The sequence below is a fragment of the Haemorhous mexicanus genome, chromosome 5 (assembly GCF_027477595.1).
Source record: "Haemorhous mexicanus isolate bHaeMex1 chromosome 5, bHaeMex1.pri, whole genome shotgun sequence".
NCBI lineage: Eukaryota > Metazoa > Chordata > Aves > Passeriformes > Fringillidae > Haemorhous > Haemorhous mexicanus.
In genome coordinates, this window is record NC_082345.1 from 2,805,032 (window position 1) to 2,824,226 (window position 19,195).

Sequence of the window (19,195 nt, forward strand, 5' to 3'; positions counted from 1 at the left end):
GAAGGGGATGGCATGAATATTCATAAATGCACAGAGGGATATCTGTCTAGATAAGCAGGTATCACAAACACAGAAAGAACCCCTGAGAAGCTCTGCAGTGTGGATAGTGGGTCATCCACATGCACAGTGTTACCAAGTGAGGGGGTAAAGCTTCCAGAAGCTCCTGCTCAGCCCCAGCCCAGCACCTACTCAATCACCAAGTGCTTTGGAAGCAGGGATGCCATAACTTGCAAAACATTCATTTCCAGTGCAATGCAATGTACATCTCTAGAGACAAGTGCACACCAAATATCCACTTCACTCTGTGTTGAGAGTGGTTTGCTCAGTATATGTGGTATTAAAATCCAGTGATTAAAAACTCAGATACTAAAAATTTTGTAGCAGCAGTATTTCCTTCCTTGACTGCTGTGACATTGCTCACAGGGGTCTTAGGATGAGGGAAGAGATGAGAAAGTTGACTCCATGTTCAGAAGGTTTGGTTTATTATTTTATGATATCTATTATGTTAAAACTATGCTAAAAGAATAAAAGAAAGGATTTCATCAGAAGGCTAAGCTAAGAATAGAAAAGGAATGAATAACAAAGGTTTGTCTCTGACTGAGACAGTCTGGACAGCTGGGCTGGGATTGGCCATTAATAAGAAACAACCAGGTGAGACCAATCCCAGATCCACCTGTTGCATTCCACAGCAGCAGATAACTATTGTTTGCATTTTGTTCCTGAGACCTCTCAGCTTCTCAGGAGGAAAAAACCCTAAGGAAAGGATTTTTCATAAAACATGTCGGTGACAGACTGCAATGAAGCCCTGACACCTGAGCAGAATTTCTCTTGTTCAGATGCACTTTTTACTTTCCTTTGTTACATGAAAATACCTTCATGTGCTATCTATAAAAGCCCAATCAGAATACCAAAACAATTCCATGCTCCTAAGTTGGAAACAGACTCTCCCTCAGCCCTGTTTTTAACCACTCACTGAATCAGTTGGCAGGACTTATTTGCTCCCCTTACAATGTCCTAACCAACCTGAAAGCATCAAAAATATTTAATGAAGTTATTGATCTGGACTGAAGGCTTCCTTGGCTATCAATTTCCTCCTTACCTGAACCAGCTGTGGGAGGTATTCCAGCAATTCATCATTTGACACATTTTCTATTTGTTGGACTGCTGCCCTGCGAATATCTTGATCTGGAAAACTAGAGAAAAAACAAATAGGTGTCATTAAGAGCTACCAGACCACTGCAAATCTCCTGAGCTCTCACTGATATAAAATGTTAGAAAAACTGATTTTCACTCAAAATGGAACAGGAAAAAAAAATCAGTTAATTTGCTTTATTGTAACAAGAAACACACCACAGATGACTTAATTGGATTGACTGTTAGTGTGTCACACAGGAAAAAAAAAAAACCACAAAGCTGATCTTCAAATAACTTTTTGAATTTGAAATAGCACGTACTGTAATTTCCCAAAAGCTAAAGCAAACTACAGATCTCTTGCTGCTCTTTCTTACCTGAAATAGGAAGTTTCTGAGCCATGTGAACTTTCAACAGTCACTTGAAGACTTCATTTGTTCTTAGCAACAATAAAAAAGCTTTAAATTTCCCATACAAAAAGGATTCATTTCAGATAATTTATTCCCAAATCAGCTCTCCTGTTTTCAGTCCTAACACAATCAAAAATACTTTTTAAACAAAAGCAATTTTGAAATTGAAAACATGGGCTGGGTATTTATAGGATTTTATTATGTCAAATTTGGTAAAAAAATTAACACCTTCCTGAAAAAGGCTCCAAGTCAGTGAAACAGACACTTCTGATGAGAAAATGTTTGAGAACTCAGCATAAGCCACATTCTCAACTAATTCTGGCTGCAACCAGCGTGGCTGTAGCCTGGTATGGATTTTGGGATGGAGCTCTCATCATAAAAATGATAAAAGAGGAAAACACAGTGTGGCAGCAGTGATAATGCAGAAAAAGAAGGCTGGATAATACAGATGGTGAAAACATTTTCCTTTGGAAGAGAATGAAATTTTGATTTAGCCTGCTTGATCAAAACTGACTCTTAACAGAACATTTTCTCTCTTCTAAGAGGAAGGATAGAAAGCATACACTGTCTCTGTTAAAATCTGAAAGACAAAAGATAATTTTTTAAGGACTTAAAAAAGTAATTTCTACCTTTTCACGTTTTGCAATTGTGACATTAATTATTAAAGTTTGGGCTCAATGACCTCAGAGGTCTTTTCCAACCTCCATCATTCTACGATTTTGTACACAGAGAATTTCACATACAGAGAAGTTGCCTGGATTGGCTCAAATTTGGCTGATTTGCTGTTCTGCTTTAACAAGGAAAGGAACAGATGTGCTCCTCTAGGTGTGTCTGCCATGTGGTGTCACCCTTTTTTGTGTACCAGTACCTGCCTGCTGGCCACTGCCACCCCGAGAATATTTTCTGTCTTCTCCTGAAGCAAACTGGAAATGCTCCTGGAGACCTTGCAGTTACCAGGGGTGCAAGAAGGGTCAGCTCTGCCCAAGGGGCAGAAATGTCTTCAAACAGTGAACTGGGCATTGCTCAGAAGAGCTGGTGGGCTTTGATCCAGTTCCCTGAGGGTGAGCACCTGCCCCACAACAAGCAGAGAATCCCTACCCTGTGAACTCACATGGCCTTTAGGAGAGATCTCTCATTTGGCAGTCTAGGCACAAAAATAAAAGATAAAAATGATGACTAAAGGACAAGGGTTATCCTGTCAATCCACCCTGAGGAAAGTCCTTTGAAACCAGACCCTTCATGCACAGCAGGACATGTCACAGGCCAACAGTGTCACTGCTTCAAGAGCTCAGCACAAAACCACACTGCTCTGCCCACCTTCCCACCCAGCACCTCTTGCCAATAATGTAGAAATAAACCCTGAAGTGAAACAGAGGAGGCAGTACCACATTTGCAGCAACGACTGCTTGTTGCTGTCGAGATCAAAAGAGAAGGAATTGTAGAGCTTGGTGCTCAGCACTATAATGGCACCTGCTGCTTGACTCTTGAGCTCCATAGTTCAATAAAACCAGCTGAAGCAGAACAGAACGTACACTTTGATCAGAGAATTAACTGGAGGCCATCTAATAAAAATAAGGATGTTTTGATTAAGGGGAAAAAAAAAAAAAACAGATGGAAAGTTGGACTAAAAAAATGGTTTTCAACCATTTACACTTCTCAGCCATTTACACTTTACAACCATTTATACAACAATGTCAACCTGTAACACTTTCCAGCATCCTTTAGCAGTGTGACTCAGGTCTGGTTTTACTATTTTGTTTGTCTGCTATGGCACATATTTAATGATGTTTCTAGTATGGTTTATAATTCTTTGTATAATGCCAAGAGGGCCTCCATGGGGAGAGGAGGAATGCAGCATAAATAAATTATCATCCTGGGCCCAAATTAGATCTTTGCAAGGCTTATTTTTATAACTTATTTATTCTAGGCAACCTATTAGGAATGAGAAGTTGTTACTTTAATATTCACACAGCTATTTAGAACAAAACATATTTGAAGGAGGCCTATATATTAAACAGAATAATCCCTTCCATATCATCCAATTTTCTAATTATACAATTGCTCTGAAGGGTTGTGTGCCAAGCATGTGCAGATAATATGGAAATGAGTTTTTCCCTTCTCCTTCTTGCCTAGTTCAACAGGCTACTGAGCAGTGAAATGCACTCCACACAGGCACAAGGCCAGGCACAAAATTGTTATTCCTTAGTTACAGCTTGTCCTTACCAGCAGCCAAGATCTGAACTCGTGCAATGCTATGAGGACAGAAACTCCTGTTTTTTTTTTCCAGCTAGACAAAGAACAAGAAAATTATTTTAATCCTAAACTTTCCAGAAAATTCAGCAGCTATCATTTGATTTATTTAGAATTGATTTGGTGTAGTTCAAAGCCAGGGCTAAGTCACCAGAAGCAGTGCCAGGTGTGATTGGGCAATGACAGGCACTGTGGTGAAATACCTGCAGGGTGGTTTGCTCCAGGAAACATGGCTCCTGTCATTCTTCCTCAATGAGATTTTGGTAATTTGTTGGCTTTGGTGACTGAACTGTTTCCTTGAGCTTGTAAATCTTGAGGTCAGCCTGAGGTTTAGCTCAGTCTTTTGAACAGAATGGACAATCAGCCTGTTTTTTTAACTACCTGACAATTTGTTAGTCCCCAGATCAATATTCTTTGCTTTTTTTGAATTTCAGTGTTGTTCAGGGCCACAGGTACAATAGTGAATTTGTATTTAAATATTGTACACTGGCACAATATTTAATTCTATTTGTTTTCCCCCTTACATTTGTATTTGAGCAAACATTTCACAGCCTCAGAAACATTGGGGTTACAGCAAACTCTAATGAACTCCACTAGTATTACATGCTGCTGTGCTGTTCTCACTTGCATGCACCACTTTATTTGCTAGAAGCCAATAAAAGGGGATGGTTTAGAAGCAAATCTGAGTTAAAAAAAAAAAAAATCCTTTCACATGCCTGGAAACTGTGCCATCTTGTAGTCTGGTGCTTCATTAGGGCTGGAAGGGGTTTTTTCCAGTGAATAATCTTGCAAATGTTTGAGTTGCATCAAATCTGATTTTAGTAATCCATAAATTAGTCTTGATTAGAGGACAAAATTAATTGATTTTTTGACTCTAACTCAATGCAAGAGACATCACTTCAGGCCTAAGAAAAAGAGCTTTATAGTTTGGATATTAGAGGAGAGCTGATTTCCAGGGCTTGCTGCAATGAGCATGCAATTATTTACTTACACATGCTGAAAACTCTGAAAGCAGAGAAGTGAGTCAACTCTATCCCAACAAATTCAATATTCCAGTCTTTAAGGGGACATTCCTCAGAAAGAGGAGCTCATCTGTAGCACAGTCTGTCAACATCAGATCAGTTTTTGGAAGGATTTGAAGTGACAGAATTCCTGACGTGGCCTCTGCCTGTGGCTTCAGAGAGGCAAGACCTTCAAGGACTCCTCTTCCCAGCTGCTTTATGGTTGTCACCAAAATATCTGAGAATTTAGCTAAAAAAACCAGCTTAAAATGAAACCTTTTAAGAATGCTTGCAAGATTCTTTTATTGCATCGTTTCAAAATGGTAACTCTCATCCAGGTTTAGGTTTCCACTCACTCAAAGTTGTTTGTTTTGGTTTTCCCCCCTCAACAAACAACTTATTGGTCAATAAATACTTCACTGAATAGAACCACTGTGTTGTGGTTCTGGTCTCTGTGACTAGAACCCAAGTGTTCCCCATTTATTTGCCTGGCTGAACTGTAATATCTTCCAGCTTTCTTCTTTTGGCCAATTTAACTGTTCTCTCTTAAGGAAATGAGTACTCCACCACAGAGGTCATGGCTTCTTACAAACTTGTTCCAGGTTTACACACACCAGAAACATCACAGGCTCTACCAAAAAAATAAACAATGTGGAAATTATTGTTGTTTAGTCCTTAGCTACAGGTCTCACTGTGCAGGACTTCAAATGTCTCTCCCACAGCCTGTCTCACCATTTGGGTTCTCCACAAGTTAGGAAATTGTTTTTCTCCCATTCAACACTCATCTGCTTAAACTCAACACCCTTTTTGCAGTTTTGTTCTCTGCATGATGCCAGTGATTGACAGCCTGTTTTTTAATCTGTTTTTTAACTTCTCAGTAGATTATTAGATCTCCCTTGAGACATGAAGATGTTTTTGTGACAGCTGAATTTTGGGCTGGGTGAGCATAGATTACAATTTAGTTTAGAAATAAGGAAAGCTTTCAGTCTTTGATTCTTTTCACACAGATAGCCAGTCAGGGGCTATTTGTCTAGCTGTACCTTTCAGCTAAATCAGATTCAAACAGAAAACTCAGGACTGCTGAGGAGTCCTGTGGCTCTGTGAAATTCTCTTGAGATTTTAGCATCTGCCAGTGGTGAGCTGACTGTAAATGAGAAATAGATGTGCATCTCATTTTTAACAGTTTGACTATTCTAATTTTATTGTGCTGCCTCAAATAGCCCTGTGCTGGGATACGTTTGTCAGGTAAGTGAACCTGCTCAGTTCTCTACATTTTCTGGCACATGATGATCTCTGAAGAGAACAATGCAGCCTTTCACAGGCCTTCTTCTAAGGTAGAGTTTATATCATGCCACTTATCTCTGCATCTCCCTTCACATTTTAAGTTCTGTTGCATTTTCAAAAAAGAAAAACTTCAGTCCATGAAACAAGGGCAGAAACAAGGGAAGCTGAATTAGCAAACCTGGTGGAATGAGGATTCCAACAGAAAACAAAAAACCCATGCAGTAGTAAAGGATATCATGCCAATAATAGACAGGGAATTTTTGTGAGGCAGTTTAAGTATTTTAAAAACAATTAGAGAGGAACAGGGAAGAAATTACTAGAATAATGATTAAGGTGTGTAGTTTTAGCTTACAGATAAGGTAAGCAGGATTTTCAGTTTGTGATTTTTTCATTCCTTTGAGGGCTTCTAAAGAAAACACCATGTGAGTGTATGAAGGTTAGAAAAAAAAGGACTAAAGGAAATTACAGAAAGATAACAAATATCATCAATAAAGAGGACACTGCATTTTCTTTTCTTTTTTTTTTTTTAAGAGAAAATTCATTCTTCATTGTGAGAGGTGACATGAACCATTCCCAACCCCTCTCATTGCAAAGGTCATGGTCACACTCACTCATTTTGCTTTGGCTGATTGATTGGCAGATAGATCTGTTGAATTTACTCACAGAAAATACACTTTCAGTGATGCTCACAGAGATTTTCTACAAGAAATTCTGAGTGAAACAACTAAGAATAAGTTTAAGATGTCATGGAGACCATATGGTGAACCATATCTTAGGACAAGAGTAGGAAGAAATTAAGAAAAAGAAGTTTCCATTTGAAACCTGTATGATCTAGAAGGTTCTTCCCACCCTAGAGACAAACTTCTCTGTTACATTAAAACTGAAGATTACACCATGGAAAACATGATTATTTAGATTAAGCTTCCTGACTAGAGTGCACTTTTATGCACAGAAAACATGAAATATTCTACATAGTTGTCTATTTGTCCTACTACAGCATTCTGCTGCAGTACCCTCATATTTATTGCCAAAAAAGCTAAAAATGCTTAAAAGCAGTTAAAAAAAATAAAGAATTCATCACATGCCACTGCTTAAACAGAAGACTTGTCTGTTCCTAGCAATGCATGCATCACCATCTAAGTTATCACTAAATTTAATGTATATTAAGAATAAGCAGTTTTAAAGCTTTATCAGGTACATGTTCTGTACATCAAAGTATCAAATTAATGGTGGAGTGTTGCTTTGTTCTTATCTTATTTCTTTGCCTAAGCCTGTGTTTGCTCTCCATGTTGATGCAAAACTACAGCCAAGGAAGAAGATGCAAACAGGCAAGGTGTGCTCTGCTGCTATCTGGTTTATAAATACTCTGCTGTATCTGTAAATACTCCATTGTGAGCTCCAAGGGAACATTTTAAATTGAAACAATGACAATCTGATTCAAAAATTCTAAATCTCTTTGGCTTTCAAAGGTATAAGAACAAAACTTGTCTTCAAGGTATCACATTTTATTTTAATTATTGGTTAGATATCTGAACCTCTGAAATGCCATTGCACTCTGCTACATGAAGTGAGAATCAAGAATAATACTGACAGTCACAGGCTGAGGGATACTCTAACCAAAACTGTCTGACACTGATTTGGCACATGGTTTTAAAGGAATGTTCTTTCCTGTGCAGTTGCCCTGACAGAATTGGAATTCAACAAAAAATTTCAAATAAATTTTTTAAGCCTAACAGGGAGGTTGCATCTTCACCTCCACAAGCTTCTTCAAAATGGTTGCAGCCATGCACTGTGCTGGAAAAAAGACTTACATTCCATGGCTATTTCCTGATTCTAGCTCAATTTCCTCATTCCCAGCCATGACACCTCACAGGGCTGCAAGTGTACTCTAACTGGGCCAGGAAAAAAAAGACAAAAAAAGAAAAAAAAAAGACATTTGCTGGTTTGATTAATGAATGTGCTTGGACTTTGCAGTAATTTGAATTGTAAGATAACCTGACTAAAAATTCCCAACTGTGATTGTTCTAAACACACACAAAACATTGGCCTGCTAGCAGCACATCATAAATGATGGCATTGCTGACCCTGCCCTTGGTTTCTTTCTGTCATCAAGGAAATTCTCTGAGTGAAGGAGTGCACTGGTGTTATTTCCCTGGATGCAGCTGTGGAAAGCTCTAACTCACTGAAGCTTGGCCTTTTACCAAACCCAATAAGTGAAATCAACAGCAAAATGCACAGGGCACCAAGAAGTTGCTCTGAGTAGGAGGGACCCTCTCCATACTTCTGCCTTAGGGATAATTTTATATTTCAGGCAGCAGCTTAGAACCATCCTTCCCTGAAATTAGAGCTAAGAGTGTAAAATCTTTTTTCTCCACTTCCCCCTCCTATCCTCTCCATTGCATCTCTATTGATTAAAGGAACATTAATGGTTTTTTAAATTCCTTTTTTTAAGCATTGGCTTCTGGGGCTCTAAGAAACAATGCACTTTCTCTGAGTACTGGATTCAAGGTTGCAGCTGAATTTATCTGTGAAATGTACCGTGATTGTGTTTTCCATTTATGAAAGTTCTTCCTTTCCACAGCATAAATGAGCATGTTATCATTTGCCTGCCTTGAGGGCTGCCTGCAAAGTGGAAGAGCATAAGCAAGAGAGACACACTCAAAGAACAAGAAACATCTATTAAAGGGTATCTTTAACTGTGAGGTGAACAAAACAACTTAGAAATTGCAGGAAGTTGCAAAGAGCTTTCCAGTTCAGATTCCTGATGGGGGGCTTGATCTGCTGGGCTGTGATAGCCCTCCCTAAGCTCTGTGATGCTGCCTGCTATGCCAGGAGGCATCTCCAATGGTTTTCATTTCTCTGTCCTCACCAACAGGTGTTTGAGTTTAATCAGCTGCTTTTTTTGCTCTGAGAAGAAGGATAATTTAGGGTTCTCAAGCCAAGGCTTGAAGAAGTGACAGTGATTTTGAGAATTAAAGAGTGAGCACATGCCTGCAGCACAGATTCAGGTTCTCCTAAAGTCACTGCAAACTGAAACCCCACCAAAGAAAGCATCCAGAATCTGGAGTGACTGGAAACTCTTGGTCTCTTTTATGGTATTGATAAATTGTGGTGCACAGAAATAACAGCACAGAGCTAAGCTGCAGATCTTGCTTTAGGATTGTAAGCTGAATATTTATGCAGAATCAATTTTACTTTGGAAAAAATCATCGAAGAAAAATGCAAGAGGGCTCTTGCAACAACAACAACAGCAACAACAACAACAAAATCTGTCTGAGGAAATCTCTGAGCTGCAGAACACTGAAAGCTGGGAGAGCAGCAGGGTCACTGTGTTTGGCCCATTTTCACTCAGTTCCCTGGGTAGCTGCTGTTGGTCACCACTGGAGAGAGAATGCCCTACAGTGACTTTTGGGCTGATTGAGTGCAGTTGCTCCTGCCAGAAACACTTGTAGACAAAGATCAGCTCTAATTCACTTTCCTTACCCATGGTTTGATAGTGATGGTAACACAAGTCCTTAAAATAGACATGAATATATGGAGAGAATTTATTTTATATTCTGCTCATGTTTTATATGAACTTGGATCTTTCAGCCGTGTCTTAGCAATCACAAGAAATCAGAGAGCTGTTTCCTGCATGATAGAAGTGAGGAACTGAGTTGATGAGTTGTCAGTGCCAAACATAAAATGGGATAGAGTTGAATGAATGTTCAAAACCAGCTCAGTTAAAGAGCCTGTGATCCAAAGTCAGTGAGGGTAAGGGGGAAGGAAGGTTGGACCCTAGCCAGTGTTACTGTACTTCTCTCAAAATGATAGAAAACTGAGAAATGGAGAACTAAGAGAAGAAACCTCAGAAATGCATTTATATGGAAAGTACTCCTCTCCTTCAACCCACTCTCTCAATTTGCATGTATCCAAGTGTCTCAGCAGTTCAATCAGTGACCCAGACACTTTTGAAACGAGGCATCTTTAAGGAAATGTAATCTCTGTGTTCTGAAGGTTAGCTTCCCAGCTGTTCATGCACCAACAAGATATTGTGGCTATAAGAAGGACAGATTTTTTTTTTCTAGGAGGATTTGTTCTGTGATGCAAAATTTCTTTCTGCAGTATTACCACAAAGGAAAAAAACTGGATTGATATTATCTTCTGTGAGAAACTAAAGGGACAAGGCATCTCAGATCCTGATCAGGAGAGAAGCACTTGTTGTTTGGCACAGCTGCAAGTGCCAGCCACTCCCCATGGTGGCACAAGAGGGACAAAGTGGGGACATCTTCCCCTCCTTTGCATGCCAGCAATGTTTGTGCAGCCAGAACGAACAATGGGTGCAGCTGATGCACTCTGAGAAGCTGGGGGACAGACCGAGTAATATTAAATATTCTCTGGGGCACCTGAAAGGGCTGATACTCTGCACCACACCCTCGTGCAGAGCTGCATCTTCAAAGAGCAATCAAGATCTTCCCTTGTAGAAATGCCACCCAGACACAGAAACAAAATGGGCCAAAAGGTCTGATCTAAAAGCTGGCATGCTCTGACAAACCCTGTCAAATTCTCTTTCTACTCTGAAGTCTGGAAGACAACACACTGCCCATATACTCCTTTCTACATGGATCTTTTATAAATTAGAATGGGATCCAAATTATTTAATAATGATAAATAGCAATAACACACTGCCCATATACTCCTTTCTACATGGATCTTTTATAAATTAGAATGGGATCCAAATTATTTAATAATGATAAATAGCAATAACACACTGCCCATATACTCCTTTCTACATGGATCTTTTATAAATTAGAATTGGATCCAAATTATTTAATAGTGATAAATAACAATATTATGCTCTAGAATCTGATCTGTCAGGATCTTTGCTGCCACCATTCCCACTATACATAAAAAAGACATGTATGCAAACATGTGAAACTGCTAATAGTTCAGACAGAAACATGGGATACATTAGGAAATATTAGGATACATTAGGAAGTATTAGGAAATTGCATCCAGGAAAATGATCCGTTTTAGATTATTAAATGGCTCTTTTTAATAATCTGGCAGGAAGTGTTTCAAGTCACAGTATATTTCCCAAGTAAAGCTTTAGAGGAATTTTATTTTTCCCCAAAGGTAGAGCATGAAACTGAGATTGCAAAACTGATGCAGCTTGTGCTTACCCAAGACAAGCAACAGCTTGATAAAACAAATTTGCTCAAGCATTTCATCTGCATGTGTAATGCTTTTACAGGTCACTTAATGCAGAATACCTCCCAAGTTTTTGGAGGGCATGTGGCTGCTGACACAGATCCTGTCCCCTGGAATCTCTGTTCCATCCTGGGGTGGGCTATCTCCAGCATCAAGCAAGTGTCCTGAGCAACAATCAGCCCCAGTGCAGGCAGTGGGGGTGGAACAAGGCACCACAACAGAATTTATTCCACTCACTTCAAAGTTCCATCCAGTCTGCTTCAGAAAGATAGGTTACACGTGGGACTGTATGTATTTACATAGATTATTGTATAATCTAGAGATACATTTCAGTCCTCCTTATCTCCCATTATTCACCTCATGCCTGTTGAGTAGTTTGAAGTTATGGAGTGCTGTGCAAGTGCTAAGTATTTGACTGATCACCTGTTACCAGAAACTGCCTGAATCTCTTCTGGAGAATGAAAGACTCTTTTCATTGTCCTGAGAAATAGAAAACCTTCTCAGCCAAGCAGACATGGCTGGCACACTCAAGGTCATGGTAAGAGCTGCAACTCCATTTTCCCTTTGGCCCAGAGAGAAAGGAAATCCCAGCCAGTGCACCAACCCTGGGCAGGGTGCTGAGCAAACAGCAGCACTGAATGATCCAGCACATGATCCTCCTGCTCAGCATTACTTTCCTGTGGGAATTGGAAAAACAGAAACTTCACAGACACTGAAGGATTTGATCTGCAGCCTTGGAAGGAGCTTGGATTGATGCAAAAATAAAGCACACAGACATTAAACAGAAAAAATCACCAACTTATGTTTCTACAGTTGTAGGAAAGAATGTGCCTTAAGTAAGTGAGAAATTGCATTGATAAGATGGTGAAGGGTTTATAATGAAGGGGTGTGGTTGTATAGAGTAATCTAAGAGTTTAGAAGTTATAGCAGAAGCATCTGTGTGCCTGTGAGACAGAAGCCTATTGGACAAAAGTGCAGCAAAATTAAGTAAAGGTGATAGGTTAGAAAAGCAAAATAAATTCTGTGACAACTCTCTATTGGTTTAGAAAGTTCTATATTGCCTTGCAACAAAGAACTTGTGACTACTTTGTGCTATAACCAACAGCTTGATCCTCTAAAATCTCACAGCCTCTGAGAGTGATGTTTATCTGAGCACTGAATTGTTCTTAGTCCTAAGATGGTCCCATCTTGTCCCACCTAAAAGCAGTGACAATGAAAACCCTCTCAGCCAAGCAGACATGGCTGGCACTCAAGGTCATGGCAAGAACTGCAACTCCATTTTCCCTTTGGCCCAGAGAGAAAGGAAATCCCAGCCCTGGGCAGGGTGCTGAGCAAACAGCAGCACTGAATGTTCCAGCACATGATCCTCCTGCTTATCCTTCATTTCCCACCTGGGTGATTTTCCCTTACCTGAAAGTCAGCAGCCCAAGTGCCTGCAGAGGGTGAGAAAAGCTCCAAGCCCTGAGCAGGGCATGCATTTCTGACACAGTGGTTCTGTCCCAGCTGGGTGCACTGCCCAGCACCAGGGGAAGGGAGCAGTTCTGCTTATTGCAGGAGTAGCGATAAAACCACAGGATTCTCCTCTGCTGCTCTGAGAGTCTGGAAAAGAAGATTAAAATTTCAGTTTGAAATTAAAACCACCTGAAGCTTTGTGTAGCCACAAACTTTATTGTACAGAGGGGCCAAGTCACACAGTACAGTGCTTTTCAGCTAAGTACATGTTTTCCTTTGGGTAGGATATCATTTTCTGCAGACCAGCTTTTATAAGAAAAGTGATACTTATATTCTGGATCTGTCAGCCTTAGGTCAAATAGAAATGAAGTGTCAAAAGACACACACACACACACACATATATATATATATATATATGATTATTTCACGTTCCAAGCACTTTCAATTTTCTTCTCTGCTGTTTCTATTGTTGGTGTTGTTTGTTTGTTTTTACTGGTTGGTTTGTTTTTGTTTTGTTGGTGTTTTTTTTTTTTGACAAAGAAGGTACAGTTGTCACTGGGTAAATTATTGTTACACCTATCTGCTACAAATCATCTCTAACTTCCATAACCAGACATACAACACTTCAAGCCATAGCTTTCATTCCTGCCCTTGCTTTGACTCTTTAATGCAGGTGTGTCTATTTTTAACAGATTTTCTTTTAAAATAATGTTTAGGCACATCTATGCACATATACAAAAACAGGAGCACAGGTACACACATGCAGAGTGTGATTACCCCTAGTGCTGATATGAGTTAGAAAAGGAAAGAAAAGCTCCCAACAACTTCTATATTTGCTTGAAAATGTTTTACTGTACTCACAAAAAAATAATAATAAGAAAAAAAGATGCAATATACCAGACTCCTCACAGAGATATTACAAATCTAAATGTCATATTGATAAAATGGTCAGTCATCACGCCATATTTCACCACAGCACAATAATTTCTGCCTTATATAATCTGATTTGTCAACAATTCAGATGTCTTTGCCTCATGCATATTAAATCTCAGGTTCTGACACATCAGAAAACAGGAAAATAAATTTCCCTGGAGAGACAAGCTCAGACAACAGCCTTAATTCGATATCAGAGCCTTCAAAAGCAAACTCTTTTTGAGAGTTTGAGAGAAAGAGCAAACTGATCTCTAGTTCATACAAATAATTACTCAAATCAAGAAGAACATTGGTTTTCTTGGTCATATTTGACCAGGTTGGTGATGCAGCTAGTTAATAGTATAAAACAATTGTGACTTTAAAAAAACCTAAATATTTCAGAATGAGGTGAGAGGGATCTAGTAGGAGGCAGTAAGTAAATAATTTGCTTCCAGACAAGCATTTAATTATTCAGATGTGTAAACAGGGCTCAAAATCCAAGTGTTTACATTCTTTCCAAGGTTGTCTTCCTTCTATTTGTAATGTTTTGGGACATTGTTAGCCGAAAAAAATCCTAGCCCCACTCTAACTGTCAATATTGTGTCATTCACAGCTCATAGAAATGAGTTCCTTTGGCTCTGTAGGCACTTGAGAACTTTTTTTTCCTTTGCAATTTTGAATTGCCAAGTGTTTAGGAATAGAGAGCAGCAGCACAAAGATGGGCATGTTTTTTTTCCTGAGTGAATGTTAATTTCTTCCCTTTAGGAGAAGAAGCTCATAAATGTATGCAGAAGATGAACTTAACTGTGATACCAATCCTGACTTTCAGTAAGCAGCTCAGGAAAAGTGTCATTTTGGTAATGACTTCAAAAAACTACTCCAGAATTCATAGCATTTCCTCTGTGACAATAGATAGATCATGAGAAAAAGTCACACACAGAAAAAGAGATAAAAGCAGGCCTGAAACTTCATTGCTGTCTGGTTATCTTGTGCATTTGGATGGCATTCTGCAGGACAGTCCAGCTCAAGGACCTCTTTCAAAGCATAACTTTAAGCAGAGATTTCAGCTTTCAAACAGCATCCTCCAAACTAGACAGACTGTTGTTCAGATTAAAGCAGCTAAAGCTTCTACTGAGCTTGCAAAGGGTGATAAGAAATCAATCCTTGTATCATGTTTTCTAAATAACAGATTTCTCCCTCTGACTTTACTCAGAGGCAATGCCATTTTCTCTTTGCATGCTTTAGAGATCAGAGATGAAATGAAAGGGTGGGTGGGGTAGGAGTGTCTTAAGTTTTGATTTTAAGTTTGTAACTAAGTTTATATAAACATTTAATAAGACATTTAGGATGGTAAAAATATTTTGCATACATATAGGATCTGAAGATTGTTATGCAAACAAGGGCATTTTTTTGTCTTAAGAGGGTTAATATGTTATTTGAACCTCTTTTTTTTTTTTGATAAAAGTTAAGTTTATAGTTTTTTAGGTGGTGTATCTATTTAGGTGTCTCTGAAGAGGAACACCTATTTAGGTGTATCTAAATTTCCCTCCATATGAGATATATATTAAAATATATAGCCTTCTGCTTAACATGAATAAAACCAAAACACCTTATAACCTAAATAATTCAGTAGTTTTCTGTTCAGGATTTGAATAATCCCTTTAACTAAATGAAGAAAACAGCTTCTCTGAAGGCTTTGTTAGCTGCTGGTTTTACTTTTTTGGTGGGAGGGGAAAAGAGCAAAAAAATGAGTTTAAATGCTTCTGATGTGCTTTGGTTGTTTACTTTTAGTACTAAAGGAGAACAAGACAAAAGGCAAAGAGATGAGAGAGCAGCAAAGATAGAAAATGAGAATTTCTGTCCCCCAGCACTGACTTTCACTTTAAAGTTTCTCTTCCATGGACAGACTGGAGAAGACCTCTTCCACTATTCACCCAGCTAGAAGTGGATCTAATCACACCTCATTACAGGATTTTTGTGACCACTGGTAAGCAAACTAGATCCTTTCCAAAAGGAAAAGGGAAGCTGGAAGAGAGGGAAGGAAAGGTAGAAGGAAAATAATGAATGAAGAAAATGAAGATGTAGGAAACCAGACTGGCATGATCCTGGCTTCAAACCAGTCTCCCATCCCCTCACTGGGACACACTGGGCAAGCAGGCTGCACCAGGTTCAGAGAGCAGCATTAATCTCAGATGCAGAGTTTTCAGGGGCTTGTACTTCAAACACAGTAATCCTAAAAGGAATCAGAGCCTCACATCTGGAATGTCTGCAGGTCAGCCAAAGCAGCTGGCAGTAACTCATGGCCTCTCCTCTTGGCTCTCTCTGGTCTGGCTTGGTGATGATGCCAAAGATCAGAGTCAGGGGCTGTGAGGAGCACAAGAGCCATGGGGGTACGTTCATTTCCTTCAGTCCCACTCAACAACACCTTCATTAATCAGCATCCAAGAGAGTGGATGAGACTGGAAGAGTTGGCCACAGGGACCAGTGGTCTGAGCCATCTACCAGAAAGACAAGAGTCTGAGCTGCTGGGAGGAGCACATGTCTGGAGCAGACACACACCCATGGACCAGGAAGAGGCACAAGCACCAGCAACCAGCTCATCAGCTGTGGACCTTGAGGGTTTTTATGTGTTTTGTGTGTTTATTTTATGCTGAGGGTGTCAGCAGCTGGGGAGAGCAAGGAGATCTGGGTCCAGCTACTGGATAGACTAAGCACAGCTACTGGGGCAATCAATTTTTGGATACTATATATAAAAATATACTGTATTTGCATCTATTCCAGCAGCAGACTTTTTCATGGCCCTGCAGAGAGGAAGAACAGAATCAGGCTGTCTGTGCTGTCAGTTTTGTGAGAGTGTTGGACTTCTTATACTACTGCATTCAACAACCTGTAAGAAAGACAGCCATGCAGCTGCCTGGTTTTAACCACTGTTTCTTCCTTTTCTGACACTGGTTTAAGAATTTTCTGTCCATTCACATATTCCCTCTGCTTGCAATTGGATGAACAGAAGGATCCTGACAGACTGAGAAAGGTTTCTTGTATGCTCTGACACAGACACCTTCTTATTTCAAAGTCATATTTGAGGCTTGTAAGCCTGAAGCATCATCATGGAGTGATGCTGCCACTAAAAAAGCTGCCTAGATTCCTCTCTTTTTCTTGACATATAGATAAAAAGAAAAGAAGAAATCTTCAGATAACCTGGCAATAATGTGTTGGGATAGAAACATGCTACAATTTTTTAAGAGAAAGTATCTCTTGAATGAGAAAGGTTAAAAGAATTCCTCTGATACAGATACAACAAAATTTACAGGTTGGATTAATAAAATACCAAAAAATGGAATTGCTTCATTCAAACCCCAGATATGTTATCCTCCCCTTGATGATTCATTTACTAGACCAGCTTTGCCTGTAAAACAGGAGAAAACAACAAACTATGGGAAGACATGGGACTCCCACAGCCTTTCCTCCAAGGACCTGAATTTAGCACAGCCTAAACTCCAGACTGGTGACTTTCAGTGCTCTCTTCCCTTCATATTCCCACAGAACCCAAAACTGTTGTATTAGGGATGTTATAGGATCCACCCTTTGCTGGTCCTTTCTGAAACCTATCCATGAACCTCTTCTCCATGAATTTGAATTCACCCTTCACAAACGTGGTGATGTTGTCATCTGCCTTCACAGCTTTGTGACAGCAGATTTTAAAAGCTCACCACTGACTGTCTAAAGAAGCACTTTATTCCATTTATTGAGAATTGCTTTCCTACTCGTTTCATTGAACATCCCTAAATTCAAATATTGCAGGATTTGATGAGGCATTTACCTTTTCTATCACCATCATGATTTTACAAAAATTAATTGTATAATTGTAGACATCCTCTAGTCTTCTCTCCACTCTACAGTCCCAGCCTTTTTAGCTTCTCTTGGTTAAAGAGAAGCTTAAGACCATCCATGATATTTGTTGCCCCTCTCTGAACACTTTCCACATCTACTGTGTCCTTCCTGGGTCTTGAAGACAAAAACCATGCAACATTCTCAATAAAATGGACATTAAGGTTTTTAGTAGCAGAGAAAGGGCATGAGCTGTCTTCTTTGACAAATTACTTAGTACTTTACTAATTTCTTAATGATCTTATTCCTTCTTACTGAAACCACATTTTTGCCAGGGTAGCAGAGGTCACAGGCAGTGGGTTTGAAGTTCCCTAAATCATTCTGAAGCATATTTTGCAGGTGGATTTTCACTGTCACTGTGGCTCTTCATAATAAAATACTGAGATCCCATTCACATTTTAAAACAGAATAAAAAAACCTCAAATCACAGATCCCCTGGTTAATAAAAATAATTTTACATTTCTCCTGTCTTTGTAAAAATTGAGTTAAACATAAAACGCAGCTCTTTTTTAAATAAATTAATTTTAAAAACCCTCAAGCCACCAACATAGAAATCAGCACAGAAAAATCTTCTTAACAGATACATCATATCCCACTGAGAGTGCTGAATTAAGTTGTTTAGTTATTGCAGAACTAATGCACCTTTTGACCCTTGATGGAGGATTAATTCACACAATTAACTGCCATTAGTATAATGGCTCTCTGTAAGCACCTGTGCTCCTAATTCCACTCTGATTACACCCAAAATTACTTTATGCAGTACATAATCCTAATTGGGAGTACAACACTCCTGTAGCAGAGCATACTAATCTACCTCAGTTCAGAGTGTGTTTTGTACCACTGTGTCTTTATCCACCTTCTGTGAAAGCTGAACTTTCCATACTTCTTTCCTTGCTTTTAACTTGAAACAGATTTTTCAAAAGCCATTTCCCAGCTCCATCTGAAGTTTGAGTGTTTAATAACTAAAGGAGGCCAATTTCCATGGAACCTAAAGGTGTTCTTGCTAATACTGATACAGATGCACTGCATTACCTGAAAATCTTATGTTTTGAATGAAAAATTAGTTTCTTGCCTCAAAGACATGAAAAGATGTAGTAATAGAAAGGGAAAAACAATCCTTTTGTAAAGTGATAAAATGCACTGCCACCTCCAGGGCCTTATTAGGCCTTGATGGGATATGTTCTTTCATTTAGAGGTGTTACTTCTCAAATCAGCCAAGCCAGGCTCCTTCAGAGGAAAATTTTGTTTTTAACAAATTGGATACATTGAATTGTGATCGATAGGGGAGGTACAGCACAGCAAGAACCAGCAGGGTGAGGTGGGGACAACTTACAGCAAGAGAGAGTGTCTCTGTGCAAGTCTGGCAATGTGCTTCAGGCACTCTTGGGTTGGCTCTACAAGATCACCTCTTCTTTCTTCAGGTTCAGGTTTAATGAACTCCAAATCAGCTTCTGGGAAGTCAATCTTAATTTATAAACATGAAAAGAAAGAGGGAAAAAAAAGACAGAAGGGTTTTAGCAATGTGTAATCTCCAATACAAGTGTCAATGAATGTTATCTTGGATTTGTACAGGGAGTAAACAAAGTATGACAAAAAGAAGGGGGATAATTATTTGAGGATGCTCACTGTATATAATATGTTACTTGAAAGTTTTGGTGATAAATTCCATCCACAGAA

General features: G+C 39.2%; 1 protein-coding gene across 5 annotated transcripts in view; it reads right to left on the bottom strand.

Moving 5' to 3' along the window:
- Positions 1–19,195, bottom strand: part of PIK3C2G (phosphatidylinositol-4-phosphate 3-kinase catalytic subunit type 2 gamma) — a 202,567-nt gene that overhangs the window by 112,296 nt on the left and 71,076 nt on the right. For all 5 annotated transcript variants that reach the window (XM_059848028.1, XM_059848029.1, XM_059848030.1 and 2 more), the window contains exons 15-17: positions 18,852–18,982; positions 12,677–12,865; positions 1,100–1,193 (exon numbers count right to left, since the gene is read on the bottom strand). In XM_059848028.1, the coding sequence (XP_059704011.1) occupies positions 1,100–1,193; positions 12,677–12,865; positions 18,852–18,982 (414 nt within the window). The remainder of the gene's footprint in view (positions 1–1,099; positions 1,194–12,676; positions 12,866–18,851; positions 18,983–19,195) is intronic.